The sequence below is a fragment of the Grampus griseus genome (genome assembly GCF_964374135.1).
Source record: "Grampus griseus genome assembly, chromosome: X".
In the NCBI taxonomy this organism is placed as follows: domain Eukaryota; kingdom Metazoa; phylum Chordata; class Mammalia; order Artiodactyla; family Delphinidae; genus Grampus; species Grampus griseus.
Genome location: NC_138999.1, coordinates 31636392 through 31663200, shown reverse-complemented (window position 1 = coordinate 31663200; position 26809 = coordinate 31636392). Strand labels below are relative to the sequence as shown.

The 26809-nt window shown below is 37.0% G+C and overlaps 1 protein-coding gene across 1 annotated transcript in view; it reads right to left on the bottom strand.

Moving 5' to 3' along the window:
- CFAP47 (cilia and flagella associated protein 47) overlaps positions 1-26809 on the bottom strand; it is a gene marked incomplete at both ends in the record, with an annotated part of 513170 nt that overhangs the window by 115035 nt on the left and 371326 nt on the right. The window contains 2 exon segments of the mRNA XM_082682021.1: positions 3492-3632; positions 23016-23090. Of these exon segments, the coding sequence (XP_082538147.1) occupies positions 3492-3632; positions 23016-23090 (216 nt within the window).

Sequence of the window (26809 nt, the reverse complement as noted above, 5' to 3'; positions counted from 1 at the left end):
CAGCATGATGACTATAGTTAACACTGCTGTATGATACATAGGAAAGTTAAGAGAGTAAATTCTAAGAGTTCTCTTCATAAGTAGAAAATTGTTTTTTCTTTTTTCTTTCTTTTCTTCTTATTGTATCTATATGAGAAGATGGATGTTAGCGGAACCCATTATGGTAAGCATTTCACAATATGTGTAAATCAAACCATCAAGCTGTACACCTTAAACTTATACAGTGATGTATGACAATTATTTTTCAATAAAAATGGAAAAAAAATTATGGGCAGGTAATACTTATTCAAAAACATTTTAAATCGAGACTTCCCTGGTGTCGCAGTGGTTTAGAATCCGCCTGCCAATGCAGGGGACACAGGTCGAGCTCTGGCCTGGGAAGATCCTACATGCTGCGGAGCAACTAAGCCCGTGCGCCACAACTACTGAGCCTGTGCTCTAGAGCCCGCGAGCCACAACTACTGAGCCCATGTGCCACAGCTACTGAAGCCTGTGTGCCTAGAGCCCGTGCTCTGCAACAAGAGAAGCCACCACAATGAGAAGCCCGTGCACCACAACCAAGAGTAGCCCCGCCTCGCCGCAACTAGAGAAAGCCTGTGTGCAACAACAAAGACCCAATGCAGCCAAGAAAAAAAAATTAATCAAATTTAAAAATTAAGTTTCAATTATTCAACATAATAAATCATATAAAAATTCTTATATTAAAATATTTGTGCATATCACTGATCATTTTATTTAAAAAAACCTAAGCTGTGTGATGACAGGTTGCAAGATAGATTAAGAGCTAGGAAAAATGTATCTACAGGTATCCGCAGTTCTTCAGACAGGCCTTCCCATATTCCTACTCAAACAGAATTAACCCTTCCATTCCCTGTAATACTTTGGTCTTTTTCTTACTGATTGCTCAGTAGTACATTTCTTTTCAATTAGGGAAATTTCAGTTATGCAAAATGAGTAAGTTCTGTAGATCTAATGTACAGCAAGGTAATTATAGTTAATAGGGTGGTAGTGTATACTTGAAATTTGCTTAGAAGGTAGATCTTGTGTGTGTGTGTGTGTGTGTGTGTGTGTGTGTGTGTGTGTGTGTGTGTGTGTGTGTGTGTGTCTATACAGGCTTATTAACTGTGACACATGTACCACTTTGCTGGGGGATATTAACGATGGGGGAGACAATCCATGTGTTAGGGCAGGATGTATATGGGAAAACTCTGAACCTTCCTCTCAGTTTTGCTGTGGACCTAAAACTGCTCTAAAAATTAAATATTTTTAAATATGCCATTGGGATTGTGATAGGTCATTACATTGAATATAGATCACTTTGGATAGCAGGGACATTTTAACAATATTCAGTTAGAAGGTAGATCGTTAAGTGTCTTTACCTTCTTCCATGAAAAAGTGGTAACTATGTGAGATGATAATATGTTAATTAGGTTGATTGTGGTGATTATTTCACAATGTATACGTATATCTAATCAAGCTGGCCACCTGAAATATGTACAATTTTTAATACTCAGTTGTACTTCAGTAACGCTGGGAGAGAAAGAAATGAAAACAACTAAATAAGAATTTTCTAATCTTCCAAATAGGGAAATATGAAAAATAATGGTAACACCCAGCTTTAATGAGGGTCAGGTTGAAAGAGATAATATTATACATTATAATGGAAATTTGAAGAGTGCTTTAACATGTTTAAAATGTTTAAGAATTGCTTATCCCCTTCGAGCCAATGATTTCATTCTAAGAAATTTGTTGGAATAAAATAATCGATGATATGCACAAACATTTTAATATAAGAATGTTTCTTATATGATTTATTATGTTGAATAATTGAAACTTAATTTTAAAAAATTTTAACAGCCCACATAGTCACAAGTAGATATAATTCCTAACATGACTCCTCCAACCTCCCCTGCAAAGAACACTTTAATCAGTAGTCTTTGAGAAGCACTTTCCCCTGCCTCTCGTGCCTTCCCCTTGTGTGCCCCTTAGATAAGATCCCCAAGATACAAACAAGATACAAAGAAAACTTGTTATTTTTTGGAATCAATTCTCACTTCCTGTCTTCTCTCTCAAGAGAGTCATCTAATGCTAGTCTCTGAAATGTTTTCCACCTTTCATGGTATTTCTCTCTCCCCATCACCACCCTAAAAGACATTCTCCTCTTCACTTCAAACCCAGTTAGCTGTTGCAGTGGCCTAGCTTTTGCTCCAACTGCTCTTCCCTTCCCAAACTATTTTGAATAGTGCCTAAATATCACTCTTAATTCACGTATTCTGTGATGGTACATTTTATGTGTCAACTTGGCTGGACTATGGTGTCCAGTTGTTTGATTACACACCAATCTAAATGTTGCTGGGAAGGTATTTTTTTTAAAAAATATGTGAATACTTTAATTGGTAGACTTTGAGTAAAGCAGAATACTCTGCTTAATGTGAATGGGCCAACTCCAGTCAGTTGGAGGCCCTAAGAGCAAAGACTGAAGTGACCTGAAGGAGAAGCAATTCTTAGCCAAGTGTGAAACATGGAAAACCTGCTTGAGCTTGTAGCCTGCCCAGTCTGCCCTGGGGAATCTGGACTCATGACTGCAACAGCAACTCTTACCTAACTGTCTACCCTGCTCGCTTGCCCTACAGATTTTGGACTTGCCAGTCTCCATAGTTATGTTAGCCAATTCCTTAAAATGTCTCTCTATAGATATAGGTTATTGTATTATATTGTACTATATTATATTGTATTGCATTATATTGTGTTGTATTACATTATGTTATATTATGTTATATTATATTATATTATATTATAGTGGTATCTGTTTCTCTGAAGAATCCTGATTAAACAGAAATTCATTCAATAAAGATTTCTTCTTTGGTACACCTCTGTTTCTAGAACTTTGCCCCTGTTGACCCACTCTTCTCTATTGCCCTCTTCCATCCCTGCTACTCACCCGTAAGAGAACTCATTTACCCACTCTCTAAGAAATCTGCCCTATCTATTCCAACTCTCCATACTCTCATTTTCCTTTGAATTTCTACTGAAACGATATGATGTTTAACAACATTCAAATAAAACTTTATAATAAGGGAAAGAGAAATAATAGCATTTGCTTTCTTTTGCATATGAGGGAGATTGCTATCATCTCCTATATTTAGAAAAGGAGAACACATTACATTGTTAAAATAATATACTTATTAACATTTTATTAGAAATTGACTGAAATTTTTTGTTTAGTAACAGAAATATTTGTAAAGTTTTTCACTTATGAAAGATTAGGCAGCCTTCAAGCTGAAGTATTATAATCTACTAATTTTAATAGCAGTACAAATCCAGAAAGTAAACTAAATCAAGTTAATCCTGAAATAATACAATTCTTACAGATGATATATGAAATACACATTTGTATACGTATTATGAAAGTAAAGTATCTATTGATTTATAAGTAAATGATGAGGGTTTATAAAAATTGATCATGAAACTCTCCATAATAATAAATTTACCTGGTTTTTCCTCATCAAACTTGTCAGATGGTTCCAATAATGACTTCTCAAAGGAGGGTATTAGATCTCTATCTTTATCTTCATTTGAGTCTTCCTGAGAATCACCATTTTTCCTGCTTTTAACGGAAAACGAAATTGTACCTACAACACATAGGCGCAAGATGTCAGATTAACCAGTGTTTCGTTTTCTAAACTAACAATTAAACAGAACAACTTAATGGAAAGTTCAAGGAAATATTTTTAAATGTCCATTAAAATGGTAATTTTTAAACTGCTTTCTCATAGTAATTAAGAAAATGCAGCAAATAATAGAACTGTAACAGCTTTCAGAAAACGTACTGGTCTTGGGTGAGTATTCTTACATATTTTCTTCTTAAGTCATTTTTAACACTCATTTATTACCTCATTAAAATACTTTGTTTAATACAATATTCTAAGCATGAACTTTCCTTTAAACATTTAATATGTAAAATGCTAAATTCTGTTACAAAAAACTGTTAGTGTCAAAAATTGGCACTCTTTATCTGGAATTTTTGTTATACTAAAATTGACTTATAAAAGATTGGTATTAACTCTTAAATTGAAGCTAACATACATATGGAAATAATTCAGAAATTGGCCCTGATATCTCAATAACAGCTTGCTATATTCACAGTCTTACTATCCATGTTTAGAGGATGGTTCAAATCTTCTTTCCCCTTCAATTTCCAATACTTCCTTCTCCCTCCTCATTCCTAGCTGATTATCTTGTTTCTATTTCACTAAGAAACTGGACACTTCCAAGAAAGAATTCCTTCACAGTCCCACCACCACATTGAACAATCCTTCCACAATGGTGACCTCATCCTCTGGCTTTCCTCTTGTAAGAATGATTGATACACTTTTACCTGGGACCAGCCCTTGGACCTGTGCACTGGATCCCATCTACTCTAGTCTACGCAAGGATCTGGCTACTGTAACATTCCCCACTCCCTTCTGCATCTTCAATTCTCCCTCTGAAACATGGTGTAATAACACCCAACTTCCAAAAAGCCTTCTCTCCATCGAATGTGTATGTGTAAATCTATGTATTTTTATATGTTTTTGTGTACACACACACACACACACGCACACACTGCGTAATACCATGTTAGGCTTAGTACCAACATCAGGATGAAATACCCAACATAAATCACAAAAATGATTCAAGGCATAAAATAAATACATTAAAAAAAACTCAAAGTGGTATCTTGGCACCAATCTAAGCAGGTTTAATCAATGACTTTCAAATTGTCAAAGAATAAAATATTGTCATGATATTTAAATTTTTAGAGATAATTAAAGATAAAGACAAATAGGAGATAAAGTTACAGTTCAGTTTTTTTTCGTTTTTAAAGATTTTTTTGATGTGGACCGTTCTTAAAGTCTTTATTGAATTTGTTACAATATTGCTTCTGTTTTATGTTTCGGTGTTTTGGCCACGAGGCATGTGGGATTTTAGCTTCCCGACCAGGAATTGAACCCTCACCCCCTGCATTGGAAGGCAAGGTCTTAACCACTGGACTGCCAGAGAAGTCCCACAGTTCAATGTTTAAAGCTAAAATAACACATACCAAAATTTAATAGAGATAACACATAGGAATATAGATTCAAAAATCTTATCCCCCCCAAAAAAGCCCAGGAATTAAAAGAAAAAAATGTATCGCTCTTTCAAATTGATAACTTTTAACACTTTTGATAACATTAATTTTTGATGAGACTGCTCAGTAACAACCCCCATCTCAGATACTGCTGGTAAGAGTAAAAATTGGTACTACATATTTTGGGGGGTAATTTTTCAACATCCACCAAGTTGTTGCACATCTCCTTTGACATGTCAGTTCTGTTTTTTTATGCTATAAATACCTTATATCTGAAATCTTACCCCATAGGTAAACTAGCAGAGTTCTTTACAAAGATGCTGTTGCAATATTATCGGTAATTACAAAATAAAAAAAAAAAGAGGAACTTGATTTCCACCTATGCATGACTAGTTACATGAATTCAGATAAACATTTATTTGGATTATTGTTCATCTAGTCAAAAGAAAAACCTATGAAAACCGCACTGAAAATACATCCATGATAATTTGAGTGAAAGCAGCCACTTACAGAGTTTTATGTCTCATATGGCCCATTGTGTGTGTGGGGGACTGTGTGTGTGTGTATTTTTGTGTGTGTGTGTTTAAAAGATATATACAAATATGAGTTGGCATTTGGACAGAAATTTCTTTTCTCACAGTTCTGGAGGCTAGATGTTTGAAATCCAGGCGCCAGCAGAGTTGGTTCCTTCTGGAAATTCTGAGGGAGATCTGTTCCATGCCCCTCTCCTAGTTTCTGCTGTTTGCCAGCAATCCTTGGCATTCCTTGGCTTGTAGACGTATCACTCCAGTCTCTTCCTTCACCTTTGCATGGTGTTTTCTCCCATATCTATCCATGTCTATTTTCCTCTTCTTATAAGGACAACAGTCATATTGGTTCAGGGCCCACCCTAATTCAGCATGACCTCATCTTAATTTGATTATATCTGCAAAGACCCTATTCTAAATAGGATCACTTTAACAGATATCAGTGGTTAAGACACTAGGTCCCTGGGCAGGCAGAACTGCTCCCAGACTGCAGCTGTGAGGGGCTGGAGCCGGATTATAGGAATGCTTCCAGATGTACAGACAGAACATAGTCAGTGGGCCTACCTCTGGGGCATGGACAAGCTTGTCTCACGGTAGGAGTGTTCCCAGACCATGGCTGAGAGTAGCTGGAGCTACGTTACAGGGTCATTTCAGGATCTGCAGTTGGAACAAAGTTGGAAGGCCTGTCACAGGGGCGCAGACAGGTGTGTCTTCCACCTGGTCCCCAAATGGGTAGAAATCATGGCTAAGAGGGGCTGAAGCTGGGTCATGGGCCACTTCAGGGTCCACACATGGGACTGAATTCAGCAGATAGTGCTGATGGCAGGCCCAAAGTCAAATGGGACTGTAACAGTCCACGGGGCTGTTTCCTGGTTGTAGCCAGGACCACAGTTGGCAAGTCCGCCATCTGAGCATGAGCCTGCCTTTTCAAAATGGCCCTCCTCGGTTTTGGACTCCACCAAGGTTTCATAGACTCCTACCTGGATCGCAAAGCTCCCACAATGGCACTTTTGTCCTTGGATGGCTTCCAAATGCCTGTGCTGAAGAGGGATACAATTGGTGGATCTTCTACTCTGCCATCTTGCTGATGTCACTACTATCTTATCATTTTCAATTCCTTTATTTTGAAATATGACAGTCACTTAAGTTACAGGTTAAATTTCAGGTCCTACTATAAACATGGCTTTCTTAGTTTACATAGGAGCTTGGTATATGCTCACAAACACATTGTGGAAAGACAGGGTATCTAGTGGAAAGAACACAGGCTTCTGACAGAATGAGGATTCAAATTCTTGTTTTCCTACAGCTAACTTAGCCTTGAACATGTTACTTATCTCATTTTTAAAATGGTGCTAGTAGTTTTGAGGATTAAATGACTGTAGTTCATGCTTATGTAGGACTTACTGTATGTCAGGCATTGTTCTAGGGATTTACAAAAATTGACAAATTTTTCCAAAACATACCTATGAAATTAGTCCTATTATTATCCTCATTCTAAAGAAACGCAACTGTGACACAAGAAAGTTCAGTAGCTTGCTCAAGGTCAATCAGCTTGTAATAATACAGCTGGAATTTGAACATGAGCATTGTGATTTAAAGTCCATACTCTTTGTTGAATTAATATATTTTATTTTTCAAACAGTTTTAGGTTTACAAAAAAATGAGTGTAAAGTACAGAGAGTTCCCATATACCTCCTTTAGTTTCCCCTATTATAAACATCCTGCATTAGGTGGTACATTACTTATAAGTGATGAGTCAATAACAATACATCATTATTAACTTAAGTCCATAGCTTACATTCTGGTTCACTCTTTGTGTTATGCATCCTATGGCTTTGACAAATGTAAAACTTCATCTATCTACCATTACAGTATCATGGAGAATAGTTTCATATCCCCCAAAATCCCCTGTACCCCACTCATTCATCCCTCCCTCCCAACCTCCCCAAAGGACTGGCAACCACTGATCTTTTTCAGAATGTTGTATAGATGGCCTTTTCGGATTGGCTTCTTTCACTAAGCAACATGCATTTAAGCTTCCTCCTGTCTTTTTGTCATTTATTTTTTATCACTGAAAAATATCCAATTGTATGGATATACCACTATTTATCCATTCACCTACTGTAGGACATCATGGTTGCCTCCACATTTTGGCAATCATGAATAAAACTGTTATAAACATTCATGTGTAGATTTCTGTGTGGACATAAATTTTCAACTCATATGGGTAAATACCAAATGGGCTTGTGATTTCTGGATCATGTTATGAATATGTTTAGTTTTGTAACATACTGCCAAAATGTCTTCTAAAGCACCTGTACCATTGTACCATTTTGTATTCTCACCATTAATGAATGAGAGTTCCAATTTTTCTACATCTTTGTCAGTATTTGGTATTGTCAGGGCTTCTGAATTTAGCCATCCTAATACGTATGTAGTGTTATCTCATTGTTGTTTTAATTTGCAGTTCCCTAAAGATATATGATGTTGAACATCTTTTTGTATGCTTATTTGCTATCAGAATATTTTTTTTGGTGAGGTATCTCTCCAGATCTTTTGCCAATTTTTAAAGTTGAGTTATTTTACTGTTGTTGATCTTTAGTACTTTAAAATATATTTTGGATACCATTCATTTATTAGATATCCAAAAAGTTTACAAGAGACAAATAAGGATACTATATATTAATAAAAGATTCAATTAACTAAAAAATCAAAAAACAAACAAACAAACCTGAGCTTATATATAGATACAGAGAACAGACTGGTGGTTGCCAGAGGCAGGGGGTGGGGGTGGGATAAGTGAAATGGGTGAAGGGGGTCAAAAGGTACAAACTTCCAGTTAAAAAATAGGTCATGGGGATGTAATGTACAGTATGATGACTACAGTTAATAATACTGTATTGCATACTTGAAAGTTCCTAAGAGAATAGATCTTAAAAGTTCTCATTACAAGAAAAAAAATGTAATTATGTGTAGTGATGAATGTTAACTAGACTTATCGTGGTGATTTTACAATATAAACAATTATCAAATCAAAAAAAAGATTCAATTCAGCAAGAATATATAAAAATTATACACCTATACACACCTAAAAACAGAGGCCCAAAATATATGAAGCAAAAAACGACAAAACTGGAAGGAGAAATAGACAATCCTACAATAATAGCTGGAGACCTCAATACCCCACTTTCATTAATGGACAGAACAACCAGACAGAAGACAAATATGGAAATAGAGGAGGTGAACAATACTGTAACATGACTAGACCTAACTGACTTACAAAGAACATTCCACAAAACAACAGCAGAGTACACGTTCTTCTCAAATGACCAGAGAACAATGTCTAGGAGAGATCGCATGTGAGGCCACAAAGCAAATCTTAATAAATTTTAAAATACTGAAATTGTACAAAGCATTTTTTTCTCATTACAATGGAAAGAAATTATAAATCAATAACAGAAGAATGAAATTTATGAATTTGGAAATTAACATACTCTTAAACAACCAATATTTCAAAGAAGAAATCACAATGAAAATTAGAAAATATCTTGAGACAACTGAAAATGAAAACACAGTATACAAAATTTAAGGGATGCAGTAAGAGCAGTGCTAAGAGGGCAATTTATAGCAATGAATGAATTTGTTAAAAGAAAAGAACAACCTCAAATCAACAACCTAAATGTACACTATACGAACTAGTAGAGTTCATAGAAGAGCAAATTAAACCCAAAACTAGCAGAAGGAAGGAAATAATAAAGATTAGCATGGAGGTAAATGATATAGAGAATAGAAAAACAATAGAGAAAACCAAAAAACCCAAAAGTTGGATCTTTAAAAAGATCAACATAAGTGGTAGACCATTAGCTAGAGTGACTAGGAAAAAAGGAGAGGAGACTCAAATTAAAGTAAGACATTATTATTGTTTTTACCAAAATAAAAAGCAGTATATATATGTAAAGAGAATATTATAAACAATTATGTGCCAAAAATTGGATAACTTAGACGAAATGGACAATTTCCTAAAAACACACAATATACTAAAACTGACTCACGAATAATAGAAAACTTCAATAGACATAAAATTAGTAAGAGGATTAAATCAGTAATCAAAACCCTCCCTACAAAGAAAAGCCCAGCACGAGATGGCTTCACTGTTTAATTCTACCAAATATTTAAAGAAGAATTTATAAGATTTTTTCTCAAACACTTGCAAATTATTGAAGAGGAGGGAAAACTTCCTAACTCATTCTAGGAGGCCAGCATTGCCATGATACAAAAGCCAGACAAAGACAGTGTAAGAAAACTAAAATCCAATATCCCTGGTGAACACTGATGCAAAATTTTTCAATAAAATACTAGAAAATTGGATTCAGCAGCATATCAAAAGCATTACATACCATAATCAAATGAGACTCATTTCACGAATGAATGAATGAATGAATGAAGGGTAAATTTCTGTACACTAGCAATGAACAATTAGAAAACTAAGGAAACAATTCAGTTAAATAAAACCATTATTTGGATAACCTTATATGTGTTAATACGTGTGCACTGAATAATAAGGAAACCTAATCAATATTTCAAATACTATGAAATATTCTCAAGAATTAAAAGTACACTTTCTCCATTCTTTCTCATTTCAGTTCATTTATATACCCCGCATATTTTTCTTCCTCCAACACACCCATTTAAACATTTTTTGCATTTTTATTATCCCATAGCAAATAGAAATTGGACAATCACTTGTAAAACAACCCAAAAGCCCTATATAAGACCATATATTGTTTTATTTCCCCTTCATTAGGGGACCAAAAGGCAAGGTGGAAAAACAAAATTATGTACTGATAAAAAACAGAGATAAAGAAACCCAGTGCTGTGGCCACAATTGCCATAAATAGAGCTCTTGTCTCCCACTCTTTCTAAATGCTTAATTTTTAACGATAAAATGTACAGCAGTTTAGCACCCAATGGTAGTCCTAAAGGCTCCATTTTTCTGTGTGTGTGGAATTATACTGTTTGTTCTTTCTATAATACATTTTGGCATGAGTATATCAAGACACTAAAGACAACAGGAAAGGATTATAAAGGATTATTAAAATCTATAGGATTCAGATTTCTGTTGTAGAGAATGGTTGATTACATTTTAATTTTAACAAGAACCTATGCTTTCATTTCTGGGGCAAGCAATGATAGTCTAGATTGCAATTAAAACTGCATGCTTCTTCCTGATCCATAGAAGAAAAAACTGATAAACTGCATTTCATTAAAATTAAAAACTTCTATAATTATTTCATAATGTATACGTATATCAAATCATCACATTGTGCATCTTAAATATATACAATTTTTGTCAATTATACCTCAATGAAGCTGGAAAAAATAAAAACTTCTGCTATTTAATAGACACTGTTAATCAAATTAAGAGGAAAACTACATATGGGAGAAAAACTTATAAAGCACATATCTGATAAAGGGAATATATCCAGAATATATTTTTAAAAACTTCTAAGATTTCAACAGTAAGAAAACAGACGACTCAATGCGGGGGCTGGGCAAAAGACATGAAAAAAAAATTAAATTAAGAAGGCATATGGATGACAAACAAGCACAAGATGTTCAACGTTATTTATTATTCATTATGGAAATACAGATTAAAACCACACTATAATAGCACTACAACAAATTAAAATGGAAAAAATTGAAAGGACTAACCCTACTAAGTATGGTCAATGATGTAGAGAAAGTGGAACTTTCATACACTGCTGGTGGGAATGGAAAAAGGAACAATCTCTTTGAGAAACGGTCTAGCAGTTTCTTTAAACGTTATAAATTCAATAACCATGTTACCCAGCCATCCAACATATAAGTGATTTACCCAAGAGGAATGAAAGTATATGCCTATAGAAAGACGTATACATGAATGCTCATATCAGCTTTATTTGTAATTACCAAAAAATGCCAAAACCCAAATGTCCATCAATAGGTAAATAGATGAACAAAGTGTGGTATATCCATTCCATGGAGTATTACTCAGCAATAAAAGGAATAAACTATTGATAGATACACTGTGTGGATGGATCTCAAAAACACTATGATGCACAAAAGAAAACAACCAAAAAAGGGTGTACAATGTGTTATTATATAATATATATATACACAATATATATAGTGTGTATATATATACATATATACAATATATACAACACACATATACACAATATATTATATATATTATAATTATATTATATATTTATAAATATTCATATTTATATATAATTTTATATAAATATATTATTTATAAATATTTATTATATATTTAGTATAATATATAAAATATTACAAATTGTGTGTATATATAGTATATATATGTATATAGTTATATATATAGTGTACGTGTGTATATATATCTGTGTGTGTGTGTGTGTGTGTGTGTATATATATATATATATATATAAAATGCTATAAGCTGCATATAAAGTGACAGAAAATAGATAAATGGTTGTCCAGGGCAATGGTGGCATTGGGCAGGAGAGGAGCAGAGGCAAAAAGATTAAAAATGGACACAAGTAAACTTCAGGGGGTAAAATATATTATTTGAATTGTGTCAATGGATTCATGGGTGTACACATGTTAAAACTTCTCAAATTGTACTTTGAATATGTACAACTTATTGTATATCAATTACACTGCAATAAAGGTGTTAAAAAAAATATAGTGTATTTCAGATATTACACCCACCACTTCTGAGCAGAATATTGACAGAAGTTGAGAACTGTCACCCCAAATTGGAAGTACTATATAAGTAGGATGTGTTTAAGAGAAGTTCACAGCCACCAATGAGTATCTCTCCAGCACAAGGCAATGTCATGTGCAAGATAATTAATACAGGATAATTAATGAAGCCATCATATTAAATAGCCAGAAGACTTTTATCTATCCATCTATCTATCTATCTAAAATCTCTATCTATATCCCCTCTTGTTCCATAAAGCCATGCATGTTTTGTTGATATCAAATATAATTGTTTGCTCATTTGTCTGGATTCACTGCACTGTGAAGGTGGCTTCTTAAGCCTCCATGTAAAGCCCTCAGTTTTTTTTCATTTTATTTTCAACTTATTTCTATGATTAATTTCTGCATGAGATAAAAATGGATTTTAGCATTAAAAAGCATCCTTAGACCCCATCCACACAATAAAAACAGGAGTCACATTTTATAAAACTGCAGAATGTTAAGAGGGAAACGTTCACCAGTATTCACAAAACTTTTTGAAGTAGATCCACGTTAAGAAAAAATATTTAAATACAGATGGCCAAGAGGCACATGAAAAAATGCTCAACATCGATAATTATTAGAGAAATGCAAATCAAAACTATAATGAGGTACCATCTCACACCGGTTAGAATGGCTATCAATAAAAAGTCTACAAATAAGAAATGCTGGAGAGGGTGTGTAGAAAAGGGAACCTTCCTACACTGTTGATGAGAATGTAAATTGGTGCAGCCACTATGGAAAACAGTATGGATGTTCCTCAAAAAACTAAAAATAGAGTTGCTATACGATCCAGCAATCCCACTCCTGGGCATGTATCTGGACAAAAGTATAATTCAAAAAGATACATGCACCCTTATGTTCACAGCAGCATTATTCACGATAACCAAGACATGGAAACAACCTAAATGCCCACCAACAGACGAATGGATAAAGAAGATGTGGTACATATATACAATGGAATATTACTCAGCCATAAAAAAGAATGAAATAATGCCATTTGCAGCAACATGGATGGAGCTAGAGATGATCATACTAAGTGAAGTCAGAAAGAGAAAGACAAATACCATATCATATCACTTATATGTGGAATCTGAAATATGACACAAATGAACCTATCTCTGAAAAAGAAACACACTCACAGACATAGAGTACAGACTTGTGGTTGCCGGGGTGGGGAGTGGGGAGGAATGGAATGGGAGTCTGGGGTTAGCAGATGCAAGCACAGGGAACTAAAATCAATATCCTGTGTTAAACCAAAATGGAAAAGAATATTAAAAAAAAGAATGTATATATATGTATAACTGAATCACTTTGCTGTACAGCAGAAATTAACACAACATTGTAAATCAACTATACTTCAATAAAAAAAGAAAAAAATATTTAAAAGATAAAAAATAGTTTTAAAGTTTCAGAATTTCTGAATGTTTTTCTAACCCTTCTAATTCCAAGAGGTTATGTTTAATTCCTCACATATTAGAAAGCCTCTTTGAAGGATGCTTTGAATTTGAAATTTTTTTTAAAAAGTGTATGAATAAATTATTTACAATAAAGCCCTCTCTCTGAGATTCTTCAGTAAAAGTTTTACTTGAGAAAAGCCAATGACTTGGGGGCTTCCCTGGTGGCGCAGTGGTTAAGAATCCACCTGCCAATGCGGGGGACACGGGTTCGAGCCCTGGTCCAGGAAGATCCCACATGCCGTGGAGCAACTAAGCCTGTGCACCACAACTACTGAGCCTGCGCTCTAGAGTCCGTGAGCCACAACTACTGAAGCCCGCGCGCCTGGAGCCCATGCTCTGCAACAAGAGAAGCCACCGCAATGAGAAGCCCGAGCACCGCAACAAAGACTAGCCCCCGCTCGCCACAACTAGAGAAAGCCCCCACGCAGCAATGAAGACCCAATGCAGCCAAAAATTAAATAAATGATAAATAAATTTAACAAAAAGCCAATGACTTGCCAAATCATATTTTCATTTTACTATAAATAACTCCTTACAAAATACACAAATTCTTTTGACTAGTAAAGCAGGATACATACATACACACACACACACACACACACACACACACACACACACACACAACATACACAAACACAGGAGGGGGGATAAGAGACAGAGGTGGCGAAATGAGGGAGAAAGTTTTATTTTCTTAATAACAATGATATATATGTGTGTGTGTGTATACATACATATACGTATATATATATATATCACTCATTCAAAATTCAAATATGAAGCTTTTAACCAGAATATCATGGGTGGATTGGGAAGCCACTAGAGCCTTCTTCTGAAAGCAACTTAAATTCATATTCAATAGAGCATCTACGGCCTACCTTGCACTCCCAGGGAGAACTATATCTCTGACACATGACCCCACGGCAAACACTGGAATTGCAAGAGTGTCTTCCTTCAGTTTGACAGAATATATGCAGTTTTCAAATTTATGTTTTTCTTCACGTTTTTAAATCTTCCTTGTTCTCATATTTTACTGCACTCCTATTATTGCACTACTAAGCAATTTTAAAAATATTTTAGAAATAATTTTATTTTTGAAATGTATTGCTTCTTCCATTTGACACTGACCGGATACCTGCTGTTATATGCCAGGTGTTGGTCTGCAGGCCAATGCTAGTCTGGCACTCAAGGGACAGATCATCCCATGTAAAGGCAGAAAATGCAGGATTTGTTGTCACTCATTGATCTATTAACGTGCATGAATTTACCTCTAGCCAATCATCTGAGTAGACCTTGAGACTAGAGTTAATACTGATTTTGATTTTGGGGTCAGGGGCAGGAAAAACAAATCTAGTGTTCACAAGCCCCCCAGGGTAATACCATGCAGGTGGCTAGAGCTTTTACGAAACATCAGAGCAGAGGCTGTCTGGGAAAGCAGAGATGGTGAAAGCAAAGAGGAACTCCCAGAAGACGATGAGAGGATACAAACAAACCCAATTCATTCTCTCTGCAGTGCCTCAAGGCCCTGTTTTTTTTTTTTTTTTTGTAAACCATATTTTTCACCTAAAAGAGCATGAAAATGCTTTATGGCAGTTAAAGCAGCCAACATTTGTTTTGAAAAACCAGTGGCATCTAATTGTTTTTTATGCTCCTATAACTGTGCACAGTCTACAACACCGGTGGGAACAGGTCAGCAAGATCCAAATTCAGTTTTAGCCAAGCTTTTGATAGCACTTTCTCTGGCATTTTCATTGAGACAAACTAGGAGAGAGTGGAGACAAAAGAAGCCCTAAATCCTTGCATATATCCATATCATGTTAGGGAATTTCAAAAAATGGGAGCTAGCATATTAAATAAGAGTGATAAACATTAGTTGAGCACTTACTAGATGAGTACTTTTCAATATATTCCCATTTTATGCCCATAACTACCCTGGGTTAAGGTTAAGGAAAGATTAAGTACTATCTATATTTTACATGTAAGAAACCTGATAATCAGTGATGTTAAGTATACTACCAAGGTCGCCCAACCAGAGAATGATATAATTGGAGGTTGAAGTCACAAGTGACTTCAGAACGTGTTCCTTTGCAACACAATAGCAGTAAGATAAGAGCAAAGGAAAAGATGTTCAATTTTGCCATTGTGATGTGCTGGTTAGCATGAACATACTGCCCAAACTTTAAATGAAAAAATGCAAATTTAAATAGCACTACTTTTGCTCAGCATCACATTCTGAAAATACACATGACAAGCAGGCTTCTCATCACATACAATATTAGAAATCAAATTTTGAACTGAATTTCTATTTCAAAGATGGCAACTGGTAATACATATCTGTCTAGATAGTGAAGAGTAGCAGGACATCAGCTATAAAAACTATTCCTATCTTGTTTAAACATAGGCCTAACATAAGAACTTTGTTATGCTCACATTAAACATTCCATTTTGACATTAAGCAGAAGTTCATCAAAAAGAAATTTTAAAAAAGCTTTAGCAAAGCTGACTAAAAGCTTGTTTGCAATCATTTAGAGTAGGCTTTCTTGTGCCAATGTCATAATAGATCTCATTCTAGCATAAGGACTTCTGAAATGCAAATTTTCAGAAATAAATCTTAGCTCTAATTTACAGTTGTGTTGAAGTGAATGAATGCAATCACTTTTCAGCAAGTGAAAAAGCACTTTCAGTTGCTGCTGAAAAAATACAAGGTAACTGTGGGCTACATCAAAATCACCATTGTTACCAACTTTCTAGAGCTATCAGCTTGTCAAGGGGCACGGATATAAGAGAATTTAAGACTACTTTATCATGAATGTTCAGGGTAGAGACTAAATTTACTAACATGACTGGAAACCATTTTAAAACGTGGATTCTCAGCATTTAGTTTTCTACTGTAGAATAAACAGTTAAAGCGCAGTATTAACCTGTGTCCATGTAGTATCCTGAACAATTAAATACTTGACACTGTAAGTGAATGATTTATGAAAATATCCTTTAAAATTTTAAATATTTATTCTTAATTGAGATAAAATTGACATATAACATTATATTAGTTTTAGGTGTAAAAATACTCTTGTTTAATGTTTAGAGATCATTTTAGGCTACCATGCCATGATCAACATATTAAATTATTTCAGGCTGATTTTAGTTCATAAATTTAAATGACTCACAGTTCAATAAATAGTCCTCGTGGACTTCCACGACTCTGCAGACAAAGATAAGATATTCAACTACCCAAGTTTCCCACCCCACCCCCCCCTTTTTTTTTTTTTTTTTTTTTTGCGGTACGTGGGCGTCTCACTGTTGTGGCCTCTCCCGTTGCGCAGCAATAGGCTCCGGACGCGCAGGCTCAGCGGCCATGGCTCACGGGCCCAGCCGCTCCGCAGCATGTGGGATCTTCCCGGACCGGGGCACGAACCCGTGTCCCCTGCATCGGCAGGCAGACTCTCAACCACTGCGCCAACAGGGAAGTCCCCCCCCGCTAACTTTTTTTTGGATCACAAATAAATGTCATTAAAAATTGGAAGGATTTCTAAAGACTTCCTCCCTGGAGATGAAAGTATGTTCCTCACAACTGGGGGATCATAAGGGATAATTATGAAGTCTTATGCTTAGGTTAGATAAATCAACTGCATTGGTTAACAGTAAGATAAAAGCTGTTTAAAGATATCTAGGGATCGCCATTTCCATAATATGTTGGAAGAGATGTTCAGAGAATCCTCTCTCAACCGACAAGTTTAAGTTAAACACACATACAAGCTAAGAAAGCAGAATCCACTGCACTGAGCCATCACTGGAGATATCTGTTCTGGAGTATGAACTACTCTGTGGTATCCTGGAGTCTTGCCTTTCGGGGTCATAATTGGGAATCAGAAAACAAACCTGTCAAAGAGCCCAGGCTTGCATGGTTTGGGGTCCCGATTTCACATTATATTTTTGGACTACCAAACCCCAAATTAATTATTTAGCTTCATAACTCTTCATTTCTCTTCACAGAAAGGGGGCCCTAGTGGTATCCCCACAAGTTTAGACAGTCACCTGTTTGTTTTTATTAAAATCTGCTTTTTAAAGTTATATTATCACCCTGATATTCACAAGCTGGAGGGCACTGAGCTGATTACTGTGATTTCCTCATAAGAAACTCAGAACAGTTATGCCAGAGACATATGTGTTCCATGTAGATTACTGAAGAGCAAATGGAGCAAACTATTAGAAAAAATGATATGTAGGTTATATCCAATTGTATAACCTTAATTCTTACAAGTTCATTTTCTTAGTGCTATATTAGGAGTGAGTTGCTCTATGTTGTGAACATGCTTGTTTATAGACATCTCTAAATCATATTTGTGAATCATGTTATTGCAATCAAAATAAATTTAAGGATTATTGTTACTAAAGTATATGCTAACCGTTAATGCCTAATCATCTTCACTAAATATTGGCCTTGTACAAAAAATCAAGTTTCTACCTGAGACGAATGGAAATTTAGTTGCATATTTCACTACTCAAATAAGCCACAGGCCATTACTACATTTCTATATTTTGTTACATACTAATCCTGTAATAATGGACAGTAATATTAGCTTTTTGCATTCTAATGACCAGAGAGGTCATTTTCTGGTTGTTAAGGAGAGAATCAGGCCATTACATTTTAATGCATTTAGTCATTAACACATTTCTGCCTTTACACACGGTGTTTTTGTTGGCTTGATTTTGTGTGTCTCTTTCCCTTTAAGGTTCTATGCTTTCATATCTAGGTTGACTGATTCAATATTTTTCCATTTTTCTGAAATTTACTGACACAAAAAAGATAATCTTCAAATCAAGATAGAACTGGGCTTTCCCTCCTTAACTAGTAAATCTATCCTGCTGATCTCTCTCTCGCAGTTAATGGTATCACCTTCCTTAGAGTTGCTTACTATCAGAAGTACACTTGACTCGCCTTTCTCCCTTCTCTCTCCTTATTCAATCTTCATCAAATGCAGCTGTGATAGACATTATACTACATCAACCATTTTCCTTTTCAGGAATGAAGGACTTATTTCTGTTGCTACTAGGAATAATGCTGGAAAATGACTATTTGGTCAAGCCCTCTTTAGGCATGGCGCCTTGAGAGAAAAAACAAAAAAGCCTCACCCAAGGTCAAACCTCCTTCCACATATAGTCCACTTTCAATGATGGATCAGCACAGCAGCATAAAGGCCCAGTCCCCTTCTCCTAACTTGGGACAAGTCCAGAGGACCATCCCAGCTTCAGAGGGCCCAGTGAGTTGACTAAAAGCCTTCACTCCACCTGTCCAGAAACTCAACTTTGCCCTCTGGTCAGTATGTTTTCTTACCTTTTCCTTTCACAAGTGTTGATCACAACACATTCCCTAATAAATGTCCTATAAACTAATCTCCCATCTCAGAGTCTGATTCCCTGGAAACCCAAGCTGCTACAGCATCATTTTCCATTGTTACTTTTCTTGAAACTTCATTTCTGTTTTTTTTAACCCACTATCACTGGCCTAGTTTGGTCTGCCCTTAATGTTCATTTAAGTGGTCAACCTTAACTTTTTGTTCCATGGCCAAAGAGGCATTCAAATTTAAACCTCCACATAGGTACGCCTGAAACATGATTGCAGTTCACTGCAGGCTCCTGTGATAATTCCAGTTCCATCCATTTCTCAAAATTTCTACCAACCAATTAATATGCCATGACACCTACTTTAGTATATGCCACATATGACTCAGTGCCCCATGAAAATCCCCTCTGCAGACAGTTCGCATTCACACCAGTGGTTTGCTATGACTTTTCCAGTGGGAATTCACTGCCATGGGAATCTGCCCTAAGAACAAACTTTAATCATTGAGGGAAAGGAGGTAGAGGATGTTTACCCCAATTTCTTTACCCTTCAGCCTGACAATTCTCTCAGAAAGCTCCCAGTGAGGTTCCCCAGGTCTCAGCAGTAATCTCATATCTAGCTCATTTTCTGACTTTTTCCCTTCAGCATCTTACTTCCCCATTTGGTCAGCGTGCTTCCTGTGATCACCTCTCAAGAAAACTACTTGCAATTAAACTCTTTTCTCAGGGTCTGCTTTTGGGAGAAGAGGCACAAACTAATACTGAGAACTAATCAACCAGAATATTGCTAAAGGCCCCTAAATGATCTCTCAGATCTATCCACCCTCTCTTGTACCTCCTATCCATTTTATATGTTACCTCCAGACTTTTCTTCCTAAAACTCAGTTGACTCATGCCCCTCAGACATCTTCAATGGCTCCAACTGCAGTAAGAAGTAAAACACAACTCTGTCCAGCAAAGTCTGCCTGTTTTTCTAACTGTATGTCACTCTGCATTGGCTACCACAAACACACACTCCAGACACACCCCTCTATTCATTATTTACAGAAAGTAACTTCTCTGTGTTTTCAATAAGGTTGTTTCCTCTGCTAGAATGTGCTCCCCACCGTATCGGCTGATAAATCCCAGTTCATCCTTTGAGGTCCAGATAAACCCATTATCCCCTAAGATGCCCTCTTGGACTCCCACTGTTAGGGTTAACGTTTCCCAATATCATGCTCTGCAGTGCCATGTTTAAACTCGTGGTACATCAGTGTGTACCTTGTATTGAGATGACTTATGGATATCTATTTCTATCACCAGATATGAATTCCTAGGAAGCAGGAACCATATGACATCTATCTTTGTATCCAGTGGTAATATTTGAAATAATTATCAAACCTATATTCCAGCTCTGACCAGTCAGGAAGGACACAGGATCCAAGTCCTGAGGCATGTGTTAACACTTTATTTGTTGCTGAATTGTTGGGAAGTCCGGGGGGGCCAAAGGGAGGGGCTGTGGTGGCTAGAGATCAAAAGTTACACCTAAGTGGAGCTCAAACAATTGAGTATTTGCCAACATATGAGGAAAAGCATCTGTGAAAATATTTTAACAAACAGAGCGTAATTGGTTAAAGATCAGCTTTGTTTATAACTACTGTATTTATCAAGACTTTCCAAATTATAGGCCTTTTGTAAATAATTGTTTATATAATTGAGGACAGAACTGAAAATGTGCACAAAGTTTTTTTCTTTTTAAGATGGATGATATACGATATACATAACCAGCACAAATAGGAACGTTCTCATATATGTATGAAAATTTTAGTCTAGTTTTCTTTATATTACAACAGATTAACAACTGTTCAGAAGCAATTACATTTACACTGCTTAAAATATTGTAGCAGCCTTCCAACAGTAATATCAATAAAAATGGACTTTGCCTTCTTTACAGGCTCAGCTTGTCCAAATCATAACGGCAACATTAATTCAAATTTAAGGGACCGCCCTGGGAAGAACAATCATGAACATGTCTTGCAAATATTTTTCAAAATTATGAAGCCTGCAAAAGCTCTTGTGTAGCCAGCAATATTTACCAATTCATCCTCACCTAACGATGTATCCTGAGTTGCCTTTAAGTTCCCCAAATTTCTTCTAAAGCCCTTCAAAGCAGCATGCTAAGAGTGCTTATCTGATCAGTGAAAATACGTTTTGAAGTTTTATGGTCTCAGAAATGCTGCCAAAATCAACAAAAATGACTATACAAAGGTAAGATATATTAAATCTGATTATTTAATTCTTCTTAGCTCCCTTTCTATAACTTTAAGAGTCTGATTCATGGATCAGCAGCTCTGTTTTGCTTAAAGGAGTCATAAACACTCCTAATTCAACAATGTTCTACCGTTTGAAGTTCCTCTTACGTTCCTTCTCACACACAGCAGACCTCACTGCCTTTTATAGAACAGGAAACTCAGATTTATTACTTATATAAAAAATAATAATGGCAATTTTGAATCACTTGCTACCCTTTACAGAAGACTAGTTAAAATTCCAGAACTAAGGAACATTAGGATTGTCATTTGATGATTAAAATGAAAACTGAAATTTACATTTCTATCCTGTGAATTACATTAAAAATGGCAAAAAATATGCTACTTTATTGAAATGCCTGGAATAAGCTCACTCTAGTTCAAAATCTACCTATCACATGGAGAAATGTTAACGGGCTTTGTAAAGCCAAATGTCTGAAAAGTGACAGGAAGATTTCACAAGATGCTAACAGCTATGACTATGGTGACATTTGAGGTCAAGCCAACTAGAAGTAGAGAGTGGGGATGGGCGGGTTGGCTCTTCACCCATAGCGTATTCTATTACAGTGGTGGTAACTGGATCACTGTGGTTGCCATTCTGAAATTTCCCTTCTGCTTGTTAACAGCACTGGCATTCAGCCTACTCTCTATGTACTTTCTTATTTGGAGCAGCTCTCTACACCTCCTATGCTAGGTACTGACCTTTTCCTAAAACATTCTTTGTTGAGGCAAGCAAGGATGAGGGGCTAGTACTTCCAGGCAGTACAAGATTGCTACTGGCTGTATGCTTTCTACATTTTTAAATTGTATCCATTTACCAACATTTTAATAATTTCCTCAGCAGGATCTAACCACCATGGGACACTGAATTCTCTCCCGAATAGAACAATTATTCCTTTGATGAATTACAGTCCCTCAGTTCTTCCCTGTTAGTCTTCTACACCTCTCACCTCCTCTCTCATCAAAAGCTTTGTAGGAATACCCCTTACTCCCATTCCCAAGCAAGCAATTCTTTTCAGGGACCATCAGGCAATTTGCATAAATGAATGTTTTACTAGAGAGAAACAAAGAAAACTTCACATATACCAAAGCCTTTAACCTATTTTTCATGTTCAATTAAGTATATGTACATGTTTTTATAATACCTAGTCCTATAAAGAGATATTCTCATAGGACACTGTCTGGCTCATAAATTGATATAACTATTTGAAAGTGTTTATCACAATTTTAAATGTAAATGGCTTAACTAAATATTTCTACTTCCAGGAATTTGCCCCACAAATAAATATTAAAAAATGGACAAGAGAGTATAGCACTATAGACATAAAATGTATGCCCCAAAGCTCTGATTATTCAGAAAGGTAATGAGTGAAATAGAAAACTAAATTTCCCTCTGGGTTATCTATTAGACAGGGGAAATTTAAGTTACGTTTTTTTTTTAAGTTACTTTTTAATTTATTCTCATCACGCATCTTTCCCAGTATGGTAGTTAATAATATCTCATTACCAATTTTGTTACCTTTGAATACACCACGTTTCCAAGGACATACGTGTAGAATATAGAGTATTGCATTATCAGGGTCTATGGTGATGTGTAGGCAGGCGGACTCTCAACCATTGAACCACCAGGGAAGCCCTCCAGCTTTCTTTTGGTTTCCATTTGCATGGAGTATCTTTTTCCATCCCCTTACTTTCAGTTTGTATGTGTCTCTAGGACTGAAGGGGGTCTCTTGTAGACAGCACATAAATGGGTCTTGTTTTGTATCCATTCAGCCAACCTGTGTCTTTTGGTGGGAGCATTTAGTCCATTTACATTTAAGGTAATTATCGATATGTATGTTCCTATTCCCATTTTCTTAATTGTTTCGGGTTCGGTATTGTAGGTCTTTTCCTTCTCTTGTGTTTCTTGCCTAGAGAAGTTCCTTTACCATTTGTTGTAAAGCTGGTTTGGTGGTGCTGAACTCTCTCAGCATTTGCTTGTCTGTAAAGGTTTTAATTTCTCCATCAAATCTGAATGAGATCCTTGCTGGGTAGAGTAATCTTGGTTGCACGTTTTTCTCCTTTATCACTTTAAATATGTCCTGCCAGTCCCTTCTGGCTTGCAGAGTTTCTGCTTAAAGATCAGCTGTTAATCTTATGGGGATTCCCTTGTGTGTTATTTGTTGTTTTTCCCTTGCTGCTTTTAATATGTTTTCTTTGTATTTAATTTTTGACAGTTTGATTAATATGTGTCTTGGTGTATTTCTCCTTGGATTTATCCTGTATGGGACTCTCTGTGCTTCCTGGACTTGATTAACTATTTCCTTTCCCATATTAGGGAAGTTTTCAACTATAATCTCTTCAAATATTTTCTCAGTTCCTTTCTTTTTCTCTTCTTCTTCTGGGACCCCTACAATTCGAGTGTTGGTGCGTTTAATGTTGTCCCAGAGGTCTCTGAGACTGTCCTCAGTTCTTTTCATTCTTTTTTCTTTATTCTGCTCTGCAGTAGTTAATTCCACTATTTTACCTTCCAGGTCACTTATCCATTCTTCTGCCTCAGTTATTCTGCTATTGATCCCATCTAGAGTATTTTTAATTTCATATATTGTGTTGTTCATCACTGTTTGTTTGCTCTTTAGTTCTTCCAGGTCCTTGTCAAACGTTTCTTGTATTTTCTCCATTCTGTTTCCAAGATTTTGGATCATCTTTACCATCATTATTCTAAATTCTTTTTCAGGTAGACTGCCTATTTCCTCTTCATTTGTTAGGTCTGGCGGGTTTTTATCTTGCTCCTTCATCTGCTGTGTGTTTTTCTGTCTTCTCATTTTGCTTATCTTACTGTGTTTGGGGTCTCCTTTTTGCAGGCTGCAGGTTCGTAGTTCCTGTTGTTTTTGGTGTCTGTCCCCAGTGGCTAAAGTTGGTTCAGTGGGTTGTGTAGGCTTCCTGGTGGAGGGGACTAGTGCCTGTGTTCTGGTGGATGAGGCTGGATCTTGTCTTTCTGGTGGGCAGGTCCACGTCTGGTGGTGTGTTTTGGGGTGTCTGTGGACTTATTATGATTTTAGGCAGCCTCTCTGCTAATGGGTGGGGTTGTGTTCCTGTCTTGCTAGTTGTTTGGCACAGGGTGTCCAGCACTGTAGCTTGCTGGTTGCTGAGTGAAGCTGGGTCTTGGTGTTGAGATGGAGATCTCTGGGAGATTTTCCCCGTTTGATATTATGTGGAGCTGGGAGGTCTCTTGTGGACCAGTGTCCTGAAGTTGGCTCTCCCACCTCAGAGGCACAGCACTGACTCCTGGTTGTTGCACCAAGAGCCTTTCATCCACAGGGCTCAGAATAAAAGGGAGAAAAAGTAGAAAGAAAGAAAGAAAGAAAAAAAGGAGGGAGGGAGGGAGGGAGGAAGGAAGGAGGGAAGGAAGGAAAGAAAGAAAGAAGATCAAATAAAGTAAGATAAAATAAAATAAAGTTACTAAAATAAAAGAATAATTATTAAAAAAACAAAAACGGACGGATAGAACCCTAGGACAGATGGTGAAAGCAAAGCTATACAGACAAAATCTTACACAGAAGCATACACAAACACACTTACAAAAAGAGGAAAAGGGAAAAAAATCATAAATATTGCTCTCAAAGTCCACGTCTTCAATTTGGGATGATTCGTTGTCTATTCAGGTATTCCACAGATGCAGGGTATATCAAGTTGATTGTGGAGCTTTAATCCGCTGCTTCTGAGGCTGCTGGGAGAGATTTACCTTTCTCTTCTTTGTTCTCACAGCTCCCCGGGCTCAGCTTTGGATTTGGCCCCGCCTCTGCATGTAGGTGGCCGGAGGGCGTCTGTTCTTCGCTCAGACAGGACTGCGTTAAAGGAGCAGCTACTTACGGGGCTGTGGTTCACTCAGGCCGGGGGGAGGGAGGGGTATGGAGTGCGGGGCGGCATGACGTTGCACCTGCCTGAGGCGCACCGTGCGTTCTCCTGGGGAAGTTGTCCATGCATCCCGGGACCCTGGCAGTGGCGGGCTGCACAGGCTCCCTGGAAGGGGGGTGTGGATAGTGACCTGTGCTTGCACACAGGCTTCTTAGCGGCGGCAGCAGCAGCCTTAACGTCTCATGCCCGTCTCTGGGGTCCAGCGCTTTTAGCCGCGGCTCGCGCCGTCTCTGGAGCTCCTTTAAGCAGCACTCTTAATCCCCTCTCCTTGCGTACCAGGAAACAAAGAGGGAAGAAAAAGTCTCTTGCCTCTTCGGCAGGTCCAGACTTTTCCCCGGACTCCCTCCCGGCTAGCCGTGGTGCACTAACCCCCTGCAGTCTGTGTTCACGCCGCCAACCCGTCCTCTCCCTGCGCTCTGACCGAAGCCAGAGCCTCAGCTCGCAGCCCCGGCTGCCCCAGCGGGTGAGCAGACAAGCCTCTCAGGCTGGTGAGTGCTGGTTGGCACCGATCCTCTGTGCGGGAATCTCTCCGCTTTGCCCTCCGCACCCCTGTTGCTGTGCTCTCCTCCGCGGCTCCGAAGCTTCCCCCCTCTGCCACCCGCAGTCTCCGCCCGCGAAGGGGCTTCCTTGCTCGTGGGGTGGGGTGTTGCTAGAGAGCTACGAGAAAGGTCAAGTTGTGACAATGTGCTGGGGATGGGAATTGTGAGGAGAGCCATACTCAGTCTGCCTCTTCCTTTCTTTGCAAGGTTACAGTTTTCATAGCTACTGTGATTGCAAGATTGCAGAGCTGAGGAGAGGGGCATAGAAATGGGTCAAGTCAAAATGTCACAAATTACCCTGCTCTTACCAGGATTCAGAGTTTTTCTTGAGTAAATACTCCTCAGATTGTTTGAAATCTTTGTTTAATTTCAAGATTTAAAAGTTTTGACAAGTTTTGTCAGTGTTTTTATTGCTTTTAAGGAGGAACAGATTTATGAAACCCCTTGCTCCACCATTTTGGAAGTCCCAGGTCTCCTGTTTTCTTTATTGCATAACTATTTCCTACTCCTTGGTCACTTTGATAAAATGCCATAGCATTTTACCTGTATCTCAATTATATTCTCTGATTTTTTTATATTCTCTTTCTTGTTAGGAAAGTCTCAACCTTCTATTGCAAACTATTCTTGTAGCAATGAGATTAAATATATGTTAAAAGGCTTTTTAAAAAAATACAAAGTATCATAAAAATCAATACTAACAGCAATGAAAAACAGAACAAGGAAAAGACATGAAAAGAATATAGTGAGTCTGAGTTGTCAGCAGACTGTCAAAGTGCAGGTGTACAGCAAGCAGTCAAAAATGAGGGGCTGAAGCTAATACATCTTGAGTAAAAGTATGAATTTGGCATTTGTAACCAGTTGATAGTTTGAAGCCAAG